Genomic DNA, 18,000 nt, shown 5'->3' with positions numbered 1-18,000 from the left:
ATTTATCGTGACCTCCGATTTGTTCGACTATGCTCTGCATACGTTTTGACAGTAAAATGAATCTATCGATGCACACAATTGGGCCCAACAATAATAAAATTCTCACCCGCGACAGAGTATTCTGTCTGAAATTATGAGACATTAATCACTGATATGACTTACTTTGCAAAGAGGTCCGGCGCCCAGAAGATAATGCAAATAGACTGCAGAACGAACTCGGTACTCAATAATTAGACAGCCATGTTTATCTGTGGTCATACGACTTGGGAAAAATGGTTCCATCTATGTGTATTCACTCAGTTCCAATAATTTAAACTCCCTGCTCCTCAAACGTTCGAAATTTGTAGTTACTACAACTGGTATTCACTGGACGGCATAAATTAATAACATGCATGCCAATTTTCATGAATGTTTCGCAGTAACAGTTGATACATTTCAATACATTGTAATGCAAGCTATAAATTCACATACCATAGACAATCAATGTATGTTTACTTCAACGTGTTTGAGTCAGATACAGGCATGATACTGCTCAATGGGCTGTGAATAACTGATAGGTTATTGCATAATACTGCAATCCGAAGAAGTTTTGTTTGCAAAGTCCTAAATTTGATCCAATGAGATCGATTGTACTTTCTGGCCAACAATGTAACATTCAAGCTCATTAGTATCTGTTTATCGCTCGTCCCTAGCTACTGGAGTATATAACAGAAGGCATTGTTCTCCATTTGATTTGAAGGTAAAAACATAGACAACTAGAAGTGCGACCTCTGTCGTCGAACTCGTTTGGCATGAATAGAGGGCCAAAACAATTTCAATCAACGATATCGCATTTTAAGGGGTCGTTTCGTGATGTGTCGCCGATTTCGAGACAGAAAATGCATTTTTCGTGTTGACACCATGGATTATATTTTCGTATTTTTTGTACCATTTATAAGAACTCGTGAATGTTTCTAAAATTGTGATTGAAGTTAAGCCTTTACCCATCTGATGGGTAGAGGACGCCTGGTTTGGGGTTCCAGGAAGTAAAACGTCCCCCATCATCACAAATCATAAGTTGATCTAAATCAACGTCATAAAAGATTTGTGATTTTTAGTTTTTGCTTCCAAAACATTTTTTTAGGGGGCGCTAATTAATGCTCAAAAGGTCGTTTCACTGGTCTCCTCCACAGCCGAGATGATTCCGCTCATTCAACACAAACCGGCGGCGGAGGAGACTACGGTAAAAAGGGTACGTAAATGCCTGCTGCTGATTCAGTCCTAAACCGCCTGGGAGACTACTATAACTGATGGTACGACAAGCCCCAATTAACAATTTAAAAGCCGGCTGAATGATTTATGAAAATAAATGACTTTGGTTCAGGGAAGTTGAATTTTGCTTGGATTGGAACTGTAGCAGACCAGACAGTAAAACGAATGTCATCTTACAGAGATCATGAAATTGGGATCATACTAGTTCTAGTAAATCTTACTCTCACTTCACTCTTCCTGCAGAATTTACCCGTTTAAAAATTCAATCTGCTTAAGAATTTGTGTAGTTCACAATGTTGAATGTAACCCAGTTGTAGCATAGACACAGAGTACTACAGAGTACGTACCACCAGTCAAAATCCCCGTGTATTATATGATGTAAGTTCTCGCATATTCATGAGGGCCGATGTTCGATCACGCCGTGTCTAATAATCACGCCAGCGCTACGTGCCTTCGCGTATACACGATATAGCGTTGCGTGCTTTCGCGATTACGTGATAGACCATGGAAACACGCGAAAATTGCGTAGCTGTCTCGCCTGTCGCATTTCATGGAACAATCGGCCCTCATTATCGGATGATGCGGAGACTTTGACTGGTGGTACGCTCTCTGTAGTATTCTGTGAGCATAGAAGTAGTTTTCTCTACTGTCTGGTCACTACAAATTTCGAATCATGTATAAAACTAACATAATCAAAAAGGCAGATTGTTTTTGATATTATATATCAGTTATCAGTTATTCAGTTACTGTCAGTTTCATGCCAGCACTACACCCTGATAGTCATATAACGACCAATAGACATGATAGATAAACGAGTGTTCTCAGTGGCAATCATGATCAGTACTGATATCAAAACCACAAGCAAGTCATAACAAGGAGAACAACTATTGATTGCAAACAATAATAAACTTATTGATAGCTATTGATTACAGTACTTGAAGATAAAGCCTACAAAACAGTTCAATCAGTTCAATAGCTCGATGGTGTTGCCGTCTGACATTTACTCAGGTGATGCTAAAATTGATGAGTTTATAAAAAATTTTTTGTGATTACAGTTTGCGATGAGTTCAGCGCGTTTAGAGATGAGTATTTAGAAACCATGATGAAGCATTTCTCAGACAGGCATAGATTACATCATTTTATTGCTGCCCGTTAAAGTCTGTGATGCCTTTATCTTTAAGGTGCCATATGTGCTTAGTTCGGTGGAATTTGATTTGGATTTCATTTTAAAGGAATGGTGTGTGGTTTCCTAAAACTAAGTAGGCCTACGCCTACAAATTTCTGAATTAGGCCTATATAAAATTTAAAAACCGGGCAAAAAACAATCAATCAAATAAAAAGAAAGAAAGAAAGAGTGGAGGGAGGAGAGAAGCTGAGTGAGAGGGAGGAGAATAAATAAAGAAAGACGACAGAAAAGAAGAGAAGAAAAGAAATAGAAAAGTATTTCATAGTACAGCGCGCTAACTTACTTTGGGCCAGGGCACACCGACATCGCCTGGCTAATAATTATTTGGTGCAGCAGAGACATTAAAATGAATACACGGGATCCATACACGTGAATTGCTATGCACGATCTTGCTATCAGACGAAAATCTTCGGATACTGGGTTACAAAATGATGAATATCTCCCGTAAATGAATTTTCTCAAGAAACCAGATGTGGTCTCATACACTTGAAAATACGTGTTGAACAGATATTATAGTCGTTAGCGTGCGCTTTGAAAATTGGCCGTGCGCTTTGAAGTCAAAATTTGACCAAAACTCTCAATTTTATATTGCGTTGGTCCTATATGGACTAACAGCGCGCAACAGGCTATAGCGGCACTCACTCAAGTGGAGAGAGTATAACCATTGACCGCAATGTCGTATACAAGCTTGCTCACAGAGCGAGAAATCAATTACCCCGTCTATACAGTAGCCTTAGTCAAGTCACTTCGCTAATAATATGCATCTCATAAGGTCCGAATAAAATGGTCATAGGTGGCTGTGGATTCAACCTACCATGGCGATTTCTACTATGAAGATATCGGGGCGATGTCACTGTGCAGGGTGCCCGGGGGCGAAAGTAGATCGGGTGCAGAGGACAGTGGCAAAGCTAGGGGTTGTGGCGCCCAGGGCTAAGGATATATAATGGCACCCCTCCCCAATTCTTGGAGCGAAAATGTGCGCAAATAGGACTAATCATGCATTAATTTGTAGCAGTGGCGTAACTCCCATGGGCACTGGGGGCCGCGTCCCCGGGCACCCGGGCTAAGGGGCACCAGTACTAATAAGCAGACCGGATACCATTGGACACGATAATACTTTGTTAACGGAAAGAAGTGGAAACCTTTACCCACCATTTATAGAATTATACTCTGATTTGGGTGCCCCCTTCAACACAAAATGTTCGCGCGCATTGCACATAAATTGTCATTTGAAAGACCAAAATTCAACTTGATTAGGCTATACGACATTTGTATGCACATTTTTGCGTGCCCGCACCACTGGTATTGTGTATCTTTCCTCTGGGCGCCACAACCCCTAGCTACGTCACTACAGCTAGTGACGAATCTTCAAAGGTAAAGACTTCGGAGAAGATGAAAACATTTTTTTTATTAACATGAAGTTATTCGGTAGGTCTATGGCCAAAATTGATTAGCTTTGCACCATGCACACATAGTCCGACGAGTAGGACGTGTTTTTTCTTAGTTAGCAACTATATACTAAAGACTATGATCGCTCAAGAAAGATTAACAGCGAAAGTCCACTAACTGACCGGTCTGACCCACCAGAAAAAATTTTTCGGGCGGCGCGCCACACTGGTCAATAGACTTTCGTGATTCGTCTTTATTGCGCCATGTGTGGGGTGATCATTACTAGTCTGAGCTGAGCATACATGTAGTCTGTTAACTAAGAAAATAGGTCTTACACCAGTGGCGTAGCGAAGGGGCACGTGGCGCCGAATTAACCAATTCAGCGTCGAATGTGCTCTCCATCCAGTGATAAAAGTCAACATTTTCGCGCGCTCCGCGCACATTTCAGCACAAAATTATTTGCAAGATCATTTAAGACCGATATTCAACTTCATTATGACCACAAATTAATGCGTGATTGGTCCTATTTGTCATGTTTGTGCAAGTTTTCGCAAGCTCCGCTCCAAGAATTGGGGAGGGGTGCCATTATGTATCCTTAGCCCTGGGCGCCACAACCCCTAGCTACGCCATTGTCCTACACGTCGGACTATGCGCACATCCTTGGTCAGGGGCACCCGATCTACTTTCGCCCCGGGCACCATGGCACACAGTTACGCCACTGATGAATGTGTGCCAAAAATCGCTTGCCCCCCTCTCGGATGGCCAACAATTGCTTGCCCCCCCCCTTCCGACTCGCCAAAATTTTCTTGCCCCCCCCCAATTGTACCCTCCCCCAGGGCTTATAATTATTGCACCGCCCCTAAGTCAAGGTAAAAACGGATACATCACTGATGAATGTGTGCCAAAAATCGCTTGCCCCCTCTCGGATGGCCAACAATTGCTTGCCCCCCCTTCCGACTCGCCAAAATTTCTTGCCCCCCAATTGTACCCTCCCCAGGGCTTATAATTATTGCACCGCCCCTAAGTCAAGGTAAAAACGGATAGGGCCTACATTCTTTAAAAGCTCATATCTTCAAAAGTTATGAGCCGATTAAAATATTTTTCGGTTTATTAAAACCAACGATTAAACGTTTCTTTACATATCAAAATATATTTGATCAACTTTTCAGAAATAAGAGAAAAATCGGACGCAATGAGGGTTCTGTTTTTATTGGGACACCCTGTACTTTCAATTCCAATAGAGTCATGCCCCGCCCGGCCCGGCACATCGAATAAATAGTGATTATAATTATGTATTATTATTTTGGATCAAGTGCCACATTAGGTGCCCACCTTTTGCTATCCACTACATGAAATTCATATCATCATATAAACTTGGGGTGACTAACTAAGGAAAAGTTAGTTAAAACAATGTCAAGTACGACTAACCTGTAACTAATACGGCTGGACTGGACTAAACTATATGTTAGTAGGTCAGGATACACTAGGGACTTAACTATCAAAATACTAGTTCAACCTTGACCTACTAATATAATAAATTAGTTCAACTAGACCTACTAGAGCTTACTAGGGACTCTACTAATATATTGGGGTGTTCTACTAATGGGCTCTACTATCAAAAACGATGTCAAGTACGACCATTTTTTTTAATAGGGCATTCTGTACTAATGTTCGACTAGTTCAGCTGACTGAACTAGTCTGTGGAACTAGCCCAATCAAGTTCTAGCCCGGTAGAAGTGGTCGAAGATATGGAAACTTACGTTTTATTGACCTTTTTTCCCAACCTTGTATTTTTTAATAACTTACAAACCGTTTTAGCATGGTTAGAATTTGAAAAACAGATTTGGCCCCGTTTTTTGAGCCCTGTTTTCTACTACACACGGCATGATGAAGGTTTCCACGAATTCGGCAGCCATGGCAGCCTCAACCATGCATGCACAAACCCACGGTCCATGATCATGACATTTGTGTCAACAATCTCATTTCAAATTCTAACGGTTTGTAAGTTATTCAAAAGCTTGGGAAAAATGCCCGGGGGGGGCACTCACATTTCCCAGCTATACGGGTATGTGCCGCGATAAAATATACCTTTCCATTTCTTCGACCATTTCTAACGGGCTAGAATCGGGGCTAAAATGTCCATCTCAAGACGCTAGATGTGCTATGTCTACAGCTGCATGCGTGAATGTCGTCTATAAGCTAGTAGAGACTAGCTCTACTAGCTTAATTTGTCATAAGAGTCATGTCATGTGATCAAAAGGGCGGTAAATTCAACTTTAGTACAACCCTTCGGTCCACAACCATGATTCGTTCTACCAATTCGTAAAGCCAGAAAAGTTAGTTGGACCAACTTTTGCGGTGCAACTAATTTTCACTTATTAGTAAAGTACCATAATTTGGCATAGTTCGGCATGTCCGTACTAACAATTTCCCTCACTGCATGCTGTACTAGCCAAGCATAGGGGAGAGCGGGGAGTGTTCGCCCTAGGGGTAGGTTCGCCCACCCCTTGTTTCTCAGCACTACGGCTATCAGGGAATTTGGTGATGGCAAAATTAGGTGACATAGGTCATTATAAACTTCTCATATTAGCTACGCGACATATAGGGACGTGTTCATCGAACTGCAGCCAAAACAAAAAATTACACCAAAACGTAATTTTTCTTGCATTCATAATGTTGTATTATCATTGATACATAAATACAGATGGTTTTAATGGAAATCTGTATTGGGAACATATGGGATTTGTCAAAGATTTAATGCAGTTATAAACTCCTTATTCGATTTGTGTTTTGCATACCCCGAAGAAAATACAAAAATGTGCACAAGGGGCTCGTTCGCCCTTTTGAGGATGGGGCATGTTCGCCCTATATCTTCCCCGGGCGGACTTACCCCAAACTGGAGGGCGGACCTGCCCCATCAGCGTATTATGCAAAATATTGATAATTAAATCATTAAACAAGGTAAAACTACTGAAAACATGTTTTTTTAAAGTTATGTGATATCGATATTACTCATACCACCGTTTATGTCCTAATCCATTTCTCCCCAAAGTTGTAAACATGATACGTTTAAGCTCACTTTGGACCCCTACATTTTACCCTGACCCGACCCCTGCAAACAAATTTAGTGACTCCCCAGAAGAGAATGAATGCCCTGTGTACTCTTGCTAAATGTTTGCATTGAATAATGTTATTGTTATGCAATGTTTAAACCTTTTTTTTGTGATTAGGGTGAACTTACCCCACCATATTAGGGTGAACTTACCCCACCACTTTGCAAAACTTTTTTGTTTGCTCTATCCTGTTGCTATTGTAAGGCCTATAGTTCTGGGATTGTGGCCGTATATAGCAAAGACATAGGGCTTTCACATGGGCTAATCAGGTCATCCCTAACCTTAAAATTGACATCGCTAGGCTGGTCAGAAAAAAAAAGGGCGAACACTCCCCGCTCTCCCCTACTAGATGGACGTTTAGTCCGACATTAAAAACTAGTTTACCAGGGGAAACTAGTGGTCCTACTAAACAAAAGCTTAGTTCAGCTTACATAATACAAGTTTTTGTTTTCAGTGATATAAATTAGCATATTCTAGTGAAATGTTCTGAAATTAGTTATCAAATAATTCGCTCAAAAAACTGCCCAATTTCCCATTGAAAATGGAAAATGTAGGCCTACAACTTCAAATAAAAAAAAGTTAAAAAGTGCAACCCTTTCCCAAAACTAATGGATTTATAATTTATGTTATTGAAAGCAGATAGTTTTTAATTTATAATAATAGCCTACCGAGGGAAGAAATTTACAAACATTCTTAATTTTCCTATGGTGGTTGAAGATAGATGTACAATGCGTAGGCCTACAATGCGTACGTACACATAAGGTGCATATTTGAAGGTTTAGTAAATGTGTAAATGGGTACAGAATTTACCCTGGCCATGGCAAACGTTTCGCCAGGGTGGATGACAAGGTACGTTGCATGCTTTAAACACGTACAATGCGTACGTATACAAAAGGTGCATATTTGAAGGTTTAGTAAATGTGTAATAAAAAGTGTTTGGCTTAAAGGAGTATTTCGTGATACTCTTTTTATGACATTTTTCAGTACATATCCACGAAAAAAGCATATTCCCAAAATTTCAGTTGATTCCGATTTTGCGTTTGCGAGTTATGCATGATTATGTGTATTACGCTGCTCCATAGACAATACGTTGTAATTTCGTTCTGTCGCACCAGAACGAAATTCAAATATCGCGATATCTTTGCTAAACGAATTAATCTGCAAGAAATATTTTGTACATAAAGATTATGTATCCAGAGTATTCCAGTGATATAAAAATCTCAACTTTTTTTGAGAAAAGTGGGGGGATGAGACTGTGGATCACGAAATGCCCTTTTAATGTATTTTTTTGGCTTTTTCTGCAGCTAATATCATCTCCATCACCGTCGTCATCTCCCGTCACAATTGCACCGCAGTTCAACTGATGATGTGTCGGACATTGAACATTTTGGTTTTTACCTACAGAGGAAGGGACTATAATAACCAATATTAAGCAACATATCATTCATTCATTTCCATTTCCATTCAGGTCAAAGCAGGGCATTATCTGTAGAGTGGTGACGGAGATGATGTCAATGAATGGAAATGCTGCTGTATCATATCCGTCACGTGACGGGAAAAAATCTCTCATGGTAAAATCATCTCCGAACATCATATCCGTCACAAAATTGTGACGGATATGACGTGATGGTATAGGCCTATTATGAAATGAACAAACTTACGACCCCAGTGGTAAAACTATAATATATTACAGCAGGCCCGTACGCAGGATTTTATTTGGGGGGGTGCTGATTTTGAAAAAGTGGACTTTTTTCCAAGGGGGGGGGCGATTTTGTGGAAAGTGGACTTTCTTCCCCAAATTTGGACCATTTTGACCCCAAAAAAAACCCCAAAACGTAAAAAAACTGATTTTTTTGCTCGCTTCGCTCGAAAATTCTTACATTTTGGGACTTTTTGTATACTTTTGCAAATTTGGGGAGGTGCGGTCGCACCCCCGCACCCCCCCTACCTACGGGCCTGTATTACAGTACACATAAACTTACAACTGTTGTAATTTTGAAAAAAGTATAATAAATAATGCGAACATTTTTGTGATCGGAAGCGTTCGGAGATGATGATTAATAAAGGTACCCACCCGTATGAGTGAACAAATGGTTATAGTTTTGATTAATTAATTGTGTTTAAATGAATTTACTCATGGAAATAAGAGAATACTGATTCTCTTAGGGGCTGTGCAATAATTATGAGCCCTGGGGGTGGTAAAATGGGGGGGGGCAAGAAAGTTTTGGCGAGCCGAAGGGGGGGGCAAGCAATTTTGTCAAGCCGAGAGGGGGCAAGCGATTTTTGGCACACATTCATGGGGCGCCTTTTAAATAAAATGCGCTAAAAAGGCTTAGGATATAGGAAAACGGTGACAGAAACGCTGAAATATGCAAATTTTCCTGCTCGCTGCGCTCGCAACATGTATAGATTTGGGATCCCAAAAATTTGGGATGTGCAAGGGGGGGGGGGGGGCAAAGAATTTTGGGCGGGCCGGGGGGGCAAGCTCATAATTATTGCACAGCCCCTATTTCCATTTTACTGCAGATTGACTCGTGCTCTCTTGGTCAAATAATATGACCTTACAAAATTAGTCTTTTTCTCCAGGGTGCACTTCAATTTGAAATGGATATAGGTGTAGGGCTGGCACTTTCGCACCGGTCATTCGGTGAGAGCAAAATGTAAAAAATATGGGGTCAATGGGTGAAAGCATGCATGATTTTTGGCATTCGGTGAGAGCAAAATGTAAAAAAATATGGGGTCATTGGGTGAGAACAGTGACCTTTTTTTAAATGGCCGTTCTTTGGGTGAGAACCGAAACAGCGCCACAGAAACCTCGAAAATCGAATTTCTAGTTCTAAAATGGCTTCAAATTTCTTTGTTTTTTTCAAAATAAGTAACAAAATCAGTGATAAATGAAAGTTGCTGTTCAAATTGAACTAGTGTAAGGGTCTTTGGGCGACAGATCAAATGGAAAAATAGGGGGTCTTCGGGTGACAGAGCATGTGTTGGTGAAAAAGGGGGTCTTTTAGCCCTACATATACGCGTCACCTCCAAAGTTGGAGTGCCCCCCCCAGGCCCAGACATCGAGACAGGAAATTTGAGACATAAAGGGTGAAATTATATTTACTCCTGGCTATGAAATTGTTAAAATAATCTTTGCTAATACAATATACAAAGTTATTTGTAATTCCAGCCGACGGTTTTTTACGATGCTGAAGTTACTAATCCACTAAAAGATATCAGCATTAAGTTTTGATGACCCCAATGGGTTGTGACACCCTGTAGGCCTATAAGCAATTTTCTCGAAAATAAGAACTTCTTTAATATTTTGATGTTATAGGCCTTAAAGGAACTGCAAAAAATAAAAATTTTCGTTGAGTTATAACTCCTGAAAGTGGCGGGGCTGAAGGCACCTTACCAGCTCTTACCGGAGCGGAGTAATGAACCAGATAGAAAAGTCAACATTTTAATAAAATTTCCTGTGAAAAAAGACTTTTTAAACTGAAGTATAGTGTGATGCATCACTTTTAGGGGCTGTGCAATAAATATGAGCCCGGGGGGGGGGTAAAATTTCCAAACGGCTCACCAAAAATCGCTTACCCCACCTCCCCGGCCCGCCAAAATCGCTTTCCCCCCTCTCGGCCCGCCAAAAATCTTTGCCCCCTTGAACATTTCTAATTTTGGGATCCCAATTTGCAAACCTTAATGGAATAGACGTAGGCCTATGTTGCGAAAATAGCGAGCAGGAAAATTTGCAAAGGTAGGCCTAGGCCTATTTACGCGTTTACGTACTGTTTTCCTAAGCCTTTTTAGAGCCTGGCACCCCATGAATGTGTGCCAAAAATCGCTTGCCCCCCTCTCGGCTTGCCACAAATTGCTTGCCCCACTTTCTGCTCGGCAAAAATTTCTTACAAATATGGTGCCACAACCAGCCACTGTATTACGGTATTTGGCATTTTCAAAAAAATGTTCTGAATCTTGAACCTCAATCAATATCGAAAATTCACATTCAATTTGGCATCACTGCACAGCATCATACCCAATGCCTAACTACGTTTTCATATCCCGATGTGTGTGAGCGTAATGAACTGTGCTCTTATCCACACAATGAGGCTGTTTTTCCTATCCCAGCAGCCCTTTTTTCCCCGTTTCGGACAAGATGAAGTAAGTCGTGAAACAGATACCAAATTATATCCCCTAACATCCAAGTATTCAGCAATCGAATCATGCAAACAATAAAATGATATTAAATTTTATTATTTAAACTTTATCTTTGATATCTTTTCTTTTATTTCCAGGAACGAACTGTGCTATTTCAGTGGGTACAGAATTTACCCTGGCCATGGCAAACGTTTCGCCAGGGTGGATGGCAAGGTAAGTTACATGCTTTTTACACGTACAATGCGTACGTACACATAAATACATGTGTACCACTTGTATTTTTAAGTCGGGAATAAAACAAAACTGACGTGATCATGATGAGCAAAAAAGCAAGGTGCCAAGGCTAAATCACGAAACAAGGCTTCCGAATTCGGAAGGCTTGACCAGGGGTAGCGCTAGAACGAAACACTCCAGAGAGTCCAGTGGCAGTGCCCGCAGAATGGCAGGGGCCAGGGCACTTACAAAACTGCTCCGTCACTGTACATAATTTCGATCAGCAGTCTGGGCATGCGCAGATTGAAATTTGCATAGCTAATGAGCAGCCTTCGCCCACATGCACGTCAATGGCGCACACCGTACGTTTTATTGAATTATCGTCCACAACAACCATTTGATCCATCATGCATATCGATTGTGCTTAATCACTTCCTGGTAGTGCTTGTTGCTGAATTCGGCACCAAAAGTAAAATATGACTCTCAACTTTACACTAAAAACATGATACCCGATTGCTGAAAAAAACATATTTGATAGGAAGCAATCAAAAATCGATAGTTTAATTTACTTGAATATTGCAATACTATAGACCTAGTTCTGAGCTGCAAAACCGTCTCGAAACGGCGATGAAAAAATTGCTGTAACTTTGGTAATATTTGTCCAAATTCGCAGGGGTAAAATATCTTGATCAAAACATATACGGTAGTGCTGGGCTCACATGTACAAGATAAGACGACACCGGAAGGGTATCGTTATTGGTTTGCAATGGGAAGTCAATGTTTGCCAATCGGGATATCGATTGATTCGCCCAGCGTTCAGATTTTCCCAATGACGCATGACGTCATGATGAGCAGAGCAGTGCCTTATTTGGTTTTAAACGAGCTACCATAATTTGGATATGATAGATAATTTATGTCCGTTGAAATTCCCTGCACAGTTTTGTATGTTTGTGACGCAAGTTTGCTGACAATGTTACAAAAACTGTGCGTCCATCTGAAATTCACGAACAATCATACCAGGAAACGCCGCGGAATGCCATGATCAGAATCAGATTCATCGGAATGGCAACCCCTTGTTGCTAGTGCTACACAGATACCCTGGGTCTAAACCTCATCAAATTTTGATTGTTGAAATAAAATAAAGTGCATTTTCGCCGTGATATTCCATCTCCAGTTAAGTCTTCCGTGTCAGTTTTGGTCAAAAACAGCTGCAAAAACATGCACAAAGTCTGTCAATCTTTAGCAAATTTTCGGACTTGTACAAGGTTTCTTCTAAAAAAGTGATTGAAAAAAAAAAACAGACCCAAGATAAATGATACTGAATTACTAATTGTCATTAAGGGCTGGGGTATGAGCGTTTGGACAGTATTTATTTTGGGACATTAGAGCACATCAGACATATCAATTGCATTCTGAATACGAAGAATGTCATTCTGATATCAAATAATTTTGATTTTTTGAAATTGCAATTTAATACACATTTTATGGCAAATCATTAAATATTGATATTTTTAATATTTAACAGTACTTGAAGTAAACTTTATAAATCTGATGATTTATACTTAAAGTGTATGTAGGTGGGATGAAAAGCCGACGATCAATTGAAAATTTTGACCTTTCGTATTGAAGATATGGATTTTTTTTCCCAAAACACCAACAAAAAATTAGGTCTTTTTGGGAAAAATCCATATCTTCAATATGAAAGGTCAAAATTTTCAATTGATCGGCTTTTCCTTCCTGCTACATACACTTTAAGAATATATCATTAGATTTATATAATTACCGAGGACTGTTATATATATCAAAATTTGAAAAATATCAAATTTTATAATTTGTCATAAAATTTGTATTATATTGTAATTTTCAAAAATGAAAATTATTTGATATCAGAAAGACATGCTTCGTATTCAGAATGCAATCGATAGGTCTGAGGTGCTCTCATGTCCCACAAAAATACTGTGTAAACGCTAATAAACGCCATTTTAGATCCCTGAAACAAGCAACTAATATGACGACTATTCTAACCTTGATGCACTTTTGAATTGATAAAGTTAGCTGAAATTTATTTAGCGGATCAATGCAAATCTACGATCTGACTTTAGACTTAAACTCTTTGTCATTTTGATTTTTGAGCAACATTTAGTGCCCTATGTAGATTGTGTATAGACCACTTGGCATCTGATGTCATTGCCCGGCAGTATGCGCGCGCATTATGGCAATTTCAATTGTTCTTTGCCCTGCAGTGTGCGTACGCATCATAGTCTGCTAAGGGCACATGCATTTTAAATCGCCCGCCACATTTCATATAGTACAGGAAAGCCATTGAACAGTGTAGCGGCTCGTTCGAGCATATCGATAGATGAGTCCCTCGCCTTTGTTGATAAACAGTGATGTCAAGTGGTCTATACATCTAGTTTATAAATTAACATTTGGTCTAAGTTCACCTTGAATCTTCAAATACAATCAAATTATCACAATTATCATATTAATAAGAATTATAATTTTATTACATTTTGACTCTCAACAGACATTCAGCTTCTTAAACAACAAGTGTCTTGCCTCCTTCATGATGAAGCGCAACCCACGTAAGATCAACTGGACCGTGCTATACCGCCGCAAGCACAAGAAGGGTTCTCAGGAGGAGGTCTCCAAGAAGCGCACCAGGAGGACGCACAAGTTCCAGCGTGCCATCGTCGGTGCTTCCCTCACAGAGATTATGGCCAAGAGGAACCAGAAGCCTGAAGTGCGTAAGGCCCAGAGGGAGCAGGCAGTCAAGTAAGTAGCAACATTGGGCTATTCCATTTAAAATCCACACTACCCCTGTGGAAGATTTTGGAAATATCTACCACAGGGGGAGTATGAATTTCAAATGGAATGGACATGTTAGTAACTCCATTTGAAACTCACTCTCCCTCAGTTGAAGATTCCGGTTGAATCTTTCAAAGAGGGTGTATGATATTCAAATGGAACTGCCTAATGTGTTCATTCCATTTGAAATTCATACTCCCCCTGTGGAAGATATTTTCAAAATCTTCCACAGGGGTAGTGTGGATTTTAAATGGAACAGCCCATTAACAGGTCAGGCTTGCTTATTTGGGAGATTGTCAAATTGTAAAATTTTTGCTGAATGAAATTTTTGCTCTATGAAAAGAAACTTCATAGAATTTTGGTTCATGAAGTTACTTTTTTTCTGGTGGAATGTGGATGCAATTTAATTGCTTATATTTTCCGACAGTTTTAGTAAATTGTGTATTATATAAAAAGAGCAAAAACCTCTTTTTTGTGGCCAATGTGTATTTGTTGTTGCTCGAGAAATTTGCCAAATCAATACAGATGCGCTGAATTTTGATGTATGTGCAATGCACTTGCCCCAGCAATATCACAGTGCAGTGCGAGTTCCAGGTCTTGAACTTTAGGGGGGCCACCAAGGCCATTGCCTGCCCTTTTTCAGTTTTGGCCTTGGTGCCCCAAATTCTTTGTCAACTTCAAGGCATTCTTCATCACTTGTTGGCCTTGGTGCCCTTCTTTGTCTTTGTCTTTGCTCAGTGGGCTGAAAATGGGTGCCCCAAAAAATTAAAATTCGAGGCCTGGTGAGTTCTAACCATTCACATTAAGTGACACCTTTTAAAACAAATTGACATGTTTCCTCTTTTTTTCCTTACAGAGCTGCTAAGGAGAAGACGAAAGCAAGCAAAGCACAAAAGAAGGTTACGCAACAGCAAACTAAGGTATGCCAATTTTAAATCAACTTTGAAAATGCAAGCTTTTTATGTATAATTCAAGACCAAATTCAAAAGACTACTTTGTGTATGACGGCCTGTCAACCAGACCGAAAATGCCGTACTGTGCAGGTTAGCAACCAATCACACTGAGCTTTTACCCTTAGGCAAACTGGTCTAATTAATTTTGGTCTTTGATTACCGAATTTTAATTGATTTTTGGGTTATTCCATGTCAATTCAAAAAATGGCTCCAGTACTACCCTCTCAAACTTTCTTTTTCACTAAAATGTTGTACCTACAGCAATTGGGGGGGGGGGGTATATTGCAATATTTTTACCATCAATTATGACTTTTGAAATGAATGGAAGATTTAATGGCTCAATTAAATATTAGACAGAGACTTGGAAATGTGACAATATACTTATTAAACTCCATCTCATCTCAAGTTGAGAGTAAAGCCTTGTTGGAATTGGCAGTAGCAGATTTGAGGTATGTATACTCGTAAGCCTAGGGCAATTTGTCCATACGCTGCCAGCTTTGGAGGTCTGGATTCGCATAGCATAATACTACACAATTGTTTTACTTGCTTATCAGTTTTGCTAAATATTGCATAGCATTTATAACAATGCGATATAAAAAATAATTATAATAGGACTGTCCTTGTCAAAATCGATTCTATTTGCTGACCTGACAGTTTCGACCATCTTCAAGAATAGATGCAAAAATAGCTTCATTACAAAATCATGATCACACGGTTTTATTGGGGTGTGCTAAATTTGACAGCTATCATGCATGCATTACAAGCTTATGTTTGCACGTGTACATGAACAGATCTCCGCTATTTTCCCCTCGATCAAGTTAGTAGTAGTGCAAAAGATGCTGTGAAATTTTTTGGATTGCTACACAAAATAAATATGCAAAGCACTTTTTACTGATCGGAAAATAAATGCTAGCGATGCAACCGTGTACATGCACCGATTCAAATCTGCAATATTTAAAGTGACGTTATTCACAGCTTGAGACCAGATGCCCTATAAACCAGTGAAGAACAAGTTTTAAAATTTTGGTACGGTATTTTACATTGTACTATGAGAGAGAGTCAGGTGTGATCTCAGAGTAGCAAACTTGTAGTATACTCGAGTCCAAATTTCCTTACCCATGGCCTGGACCCCGTAACCATGGCCTGGGCCCCATACACGTACTCATGGTCCGGAACCTGTACCCTTACTCATGGTGGGTCCCAATACTACAAGTCTGCAGAGTAGTGATATCTGTGTTATTCGGTTGGACAATCTGATCGTTAAAAACAATCAATTTAATTTAGGCAATTTAATTTTACCTTGGTGTTCAATTTCAACATGTTCAAATGTGTGAATTGCGAATCCATTATCGCAAAGAATTTATAAATTTGAACATTAAAATGGTCTCATATTAAAGCCATGATGTACGATCTTTTAATATGAAATTGGTTAATTTATTTCAAACCTGATTTTTTTGCATATTTGTAATGTTTACACATGTCCCAACTTGCACCTAAATGGAATCGGCCAAAATTTGTTGTCTTTGTAGATCAACAGAGCAAAGTTTGACATATTATCATAATTTAAAAATTATGATGTCCTATAGAACTGCATGTTAAATGGCCAAAATAACCAGTGGGGGTTCTTTCACTTTACCTTGTTATTTCAACTTAAAATGGACATCAATGATCAACCCTTCCCGTTATTACTAATATTATTTCAACATTTTGAATAAAGAATAACAAAATTAAAATTTGACGGAAATCGTACATTTTAAGGCTTTAACACCTTAATTTATTGATTCTTGAAGTTATATCCAAAAATCTACAAATTTTCACATCATCAATAAAAGTGCAATTTTGCAGCAACCTGTATGTATTTCAGTATGACACAGTGCTGTCATACAAGAGCAAGATGATCTTCGGATGCTTCAAAGCAATGACAATAAGGTGTCAACAGTCAGTCATGCCATTGATAAACATGTTTTCCATTGAAGATCATTTAGGTGGATAACAGATCCATATCGAGGGTTGAGAGCCAGAAACCCGCAACTCACAATCACATGCTCCCACAAAATAAGCATAAAGTCGCCAGGGCACTATAGAGGCCTTGCATGTGATGCATCATCCCGTAAATATGGCGGACTACTCAAATGCATTCAACAAAAGCATGATTGCAATCTACCGTGACAGTTAAGTCTCACACACATAACCCTGCACTACGATCAAATAGGTTGATGACAACATTTGATTGAATGGACTGTACTCGCCATAACTACGGTGAAGGACACGGTTCAAATCCTTTGTTTGGAGCCAATCAATAATTTCATGCAGGGCCTTTAGATAGAAGATAACAAAATTCAATAGAAAACAAAAGACATTGTGGAGGAAATATTGATTTTTGAAGACCAAAGCAAGGAGTCAACTTTATGCTCATTTTGTGAGAGCTGGTCATAGTGAGTTACGCCTTCCGGTTCTGAATCCTCGTTATAAAAGATGTTTAGATAAGTGAGGTTGGACTAATTTGTTTTTCTCTATTTTTTGTTTTCTTGTACAGACACAGAAGGCCAAGGGTAAAACATCCAAAGCAGTGAAGGGAGGTGGACCAGGCAGAGTGGGAGGAAAGCGCTAAACTCCATGCACAGTATCATCAGAAATATTTTACAAACAACTGGTTGAAATGTTTACAAGTAGATCTTGAACAATAAAAGTCTTGCTTGTGCGTCAACTGGAAACTTATACGAGTGACATTGGTGTTTATTTGTTGTTGTTTCGTAAAAATAGTGCTATATTTTAGCTTTCTGTAAGCTGGTACTACAACCCCTGATAAATTTTGTGAATAATTTTGCATTTTTCTCGAAAAATAACTACACACTGGTAACAAAGGTTATGTATAATATTATAGGGGCAAGGAATCCAATTATGGTACTTCACTGAAATTTCAAGACAAGTGGTTCATTATATA

The 18,000-nt window shown here is 39.4% G+C and overlaps 1 protein-coding gene across 1 annotated transcript; it reads left to right on the top strand.

The window, feature by feature from the left end:
* Positions 1-11,005: 11,005 nt before the first annotated feature.
* On the top strand, positions 11,006-17,774 carry LOC140141020 (large ribosomal subunit protein eL24-like). The gene is made up of 5 exons (XM_072162797.1): positions 11,006-11,085; positions 11,220-11,295; positions 13,823-14,070; positions 14,960-15,023; positions 17,593-17,774. Exons 1-5 carry the CDS (start codon positions 11,081-11,083, stop codon positions 17,665-17,667), a joined length of 468 nt encoding a protein of 155 aa, XP_072018898.1. The 5' UTR covers positions 11,006-11,080; the 3' UTR covers positions 17,668-17,774.
* Positions 17,775-18,000: the final 226 nt, after the last annotated feature.

This window comes from Amphiura filiformis, chromosome 19 (genome assembly GCF_039555335.1).
Source record: "Amphiura filiformis chromosome 19, Afil_fr2py, whole genome shotgun sequence".
Lineage (NCBI taxonomy): Eukaryota > Metazoa > Echinodermata > Ophiuroidea > Amphilepidida > Amphiuridae > Amphiura > Amphiura filiformis.
Note: the sequence above shows the minus strand (reverse complement) of the source record. Positions and strands in the feature narration are given on the sequence as shown.

What these genes read in the sequence shown, in the direction of transcription:
- LOC140141020 (XM_072162797.1), top strand. An exon ending in CAGAGGGAGCAGGCAGTCAA is followed by an intron (nt 14,071 to 14,959) that starts GTAAGTAGCAAC and finishes TTTTCCTTACAG; the next exon opens with AGCTGCTAAGGAGAAGACGA. An exon ending in TTACGCAACAGCAAACTAAG is followed by an intron (nt 15,024 to 17,592) that starts GTATGCCAATTT and finishes TTTCTTGTACAG; the next exon opens with ACACAGAAGGCCAAGGGTAA.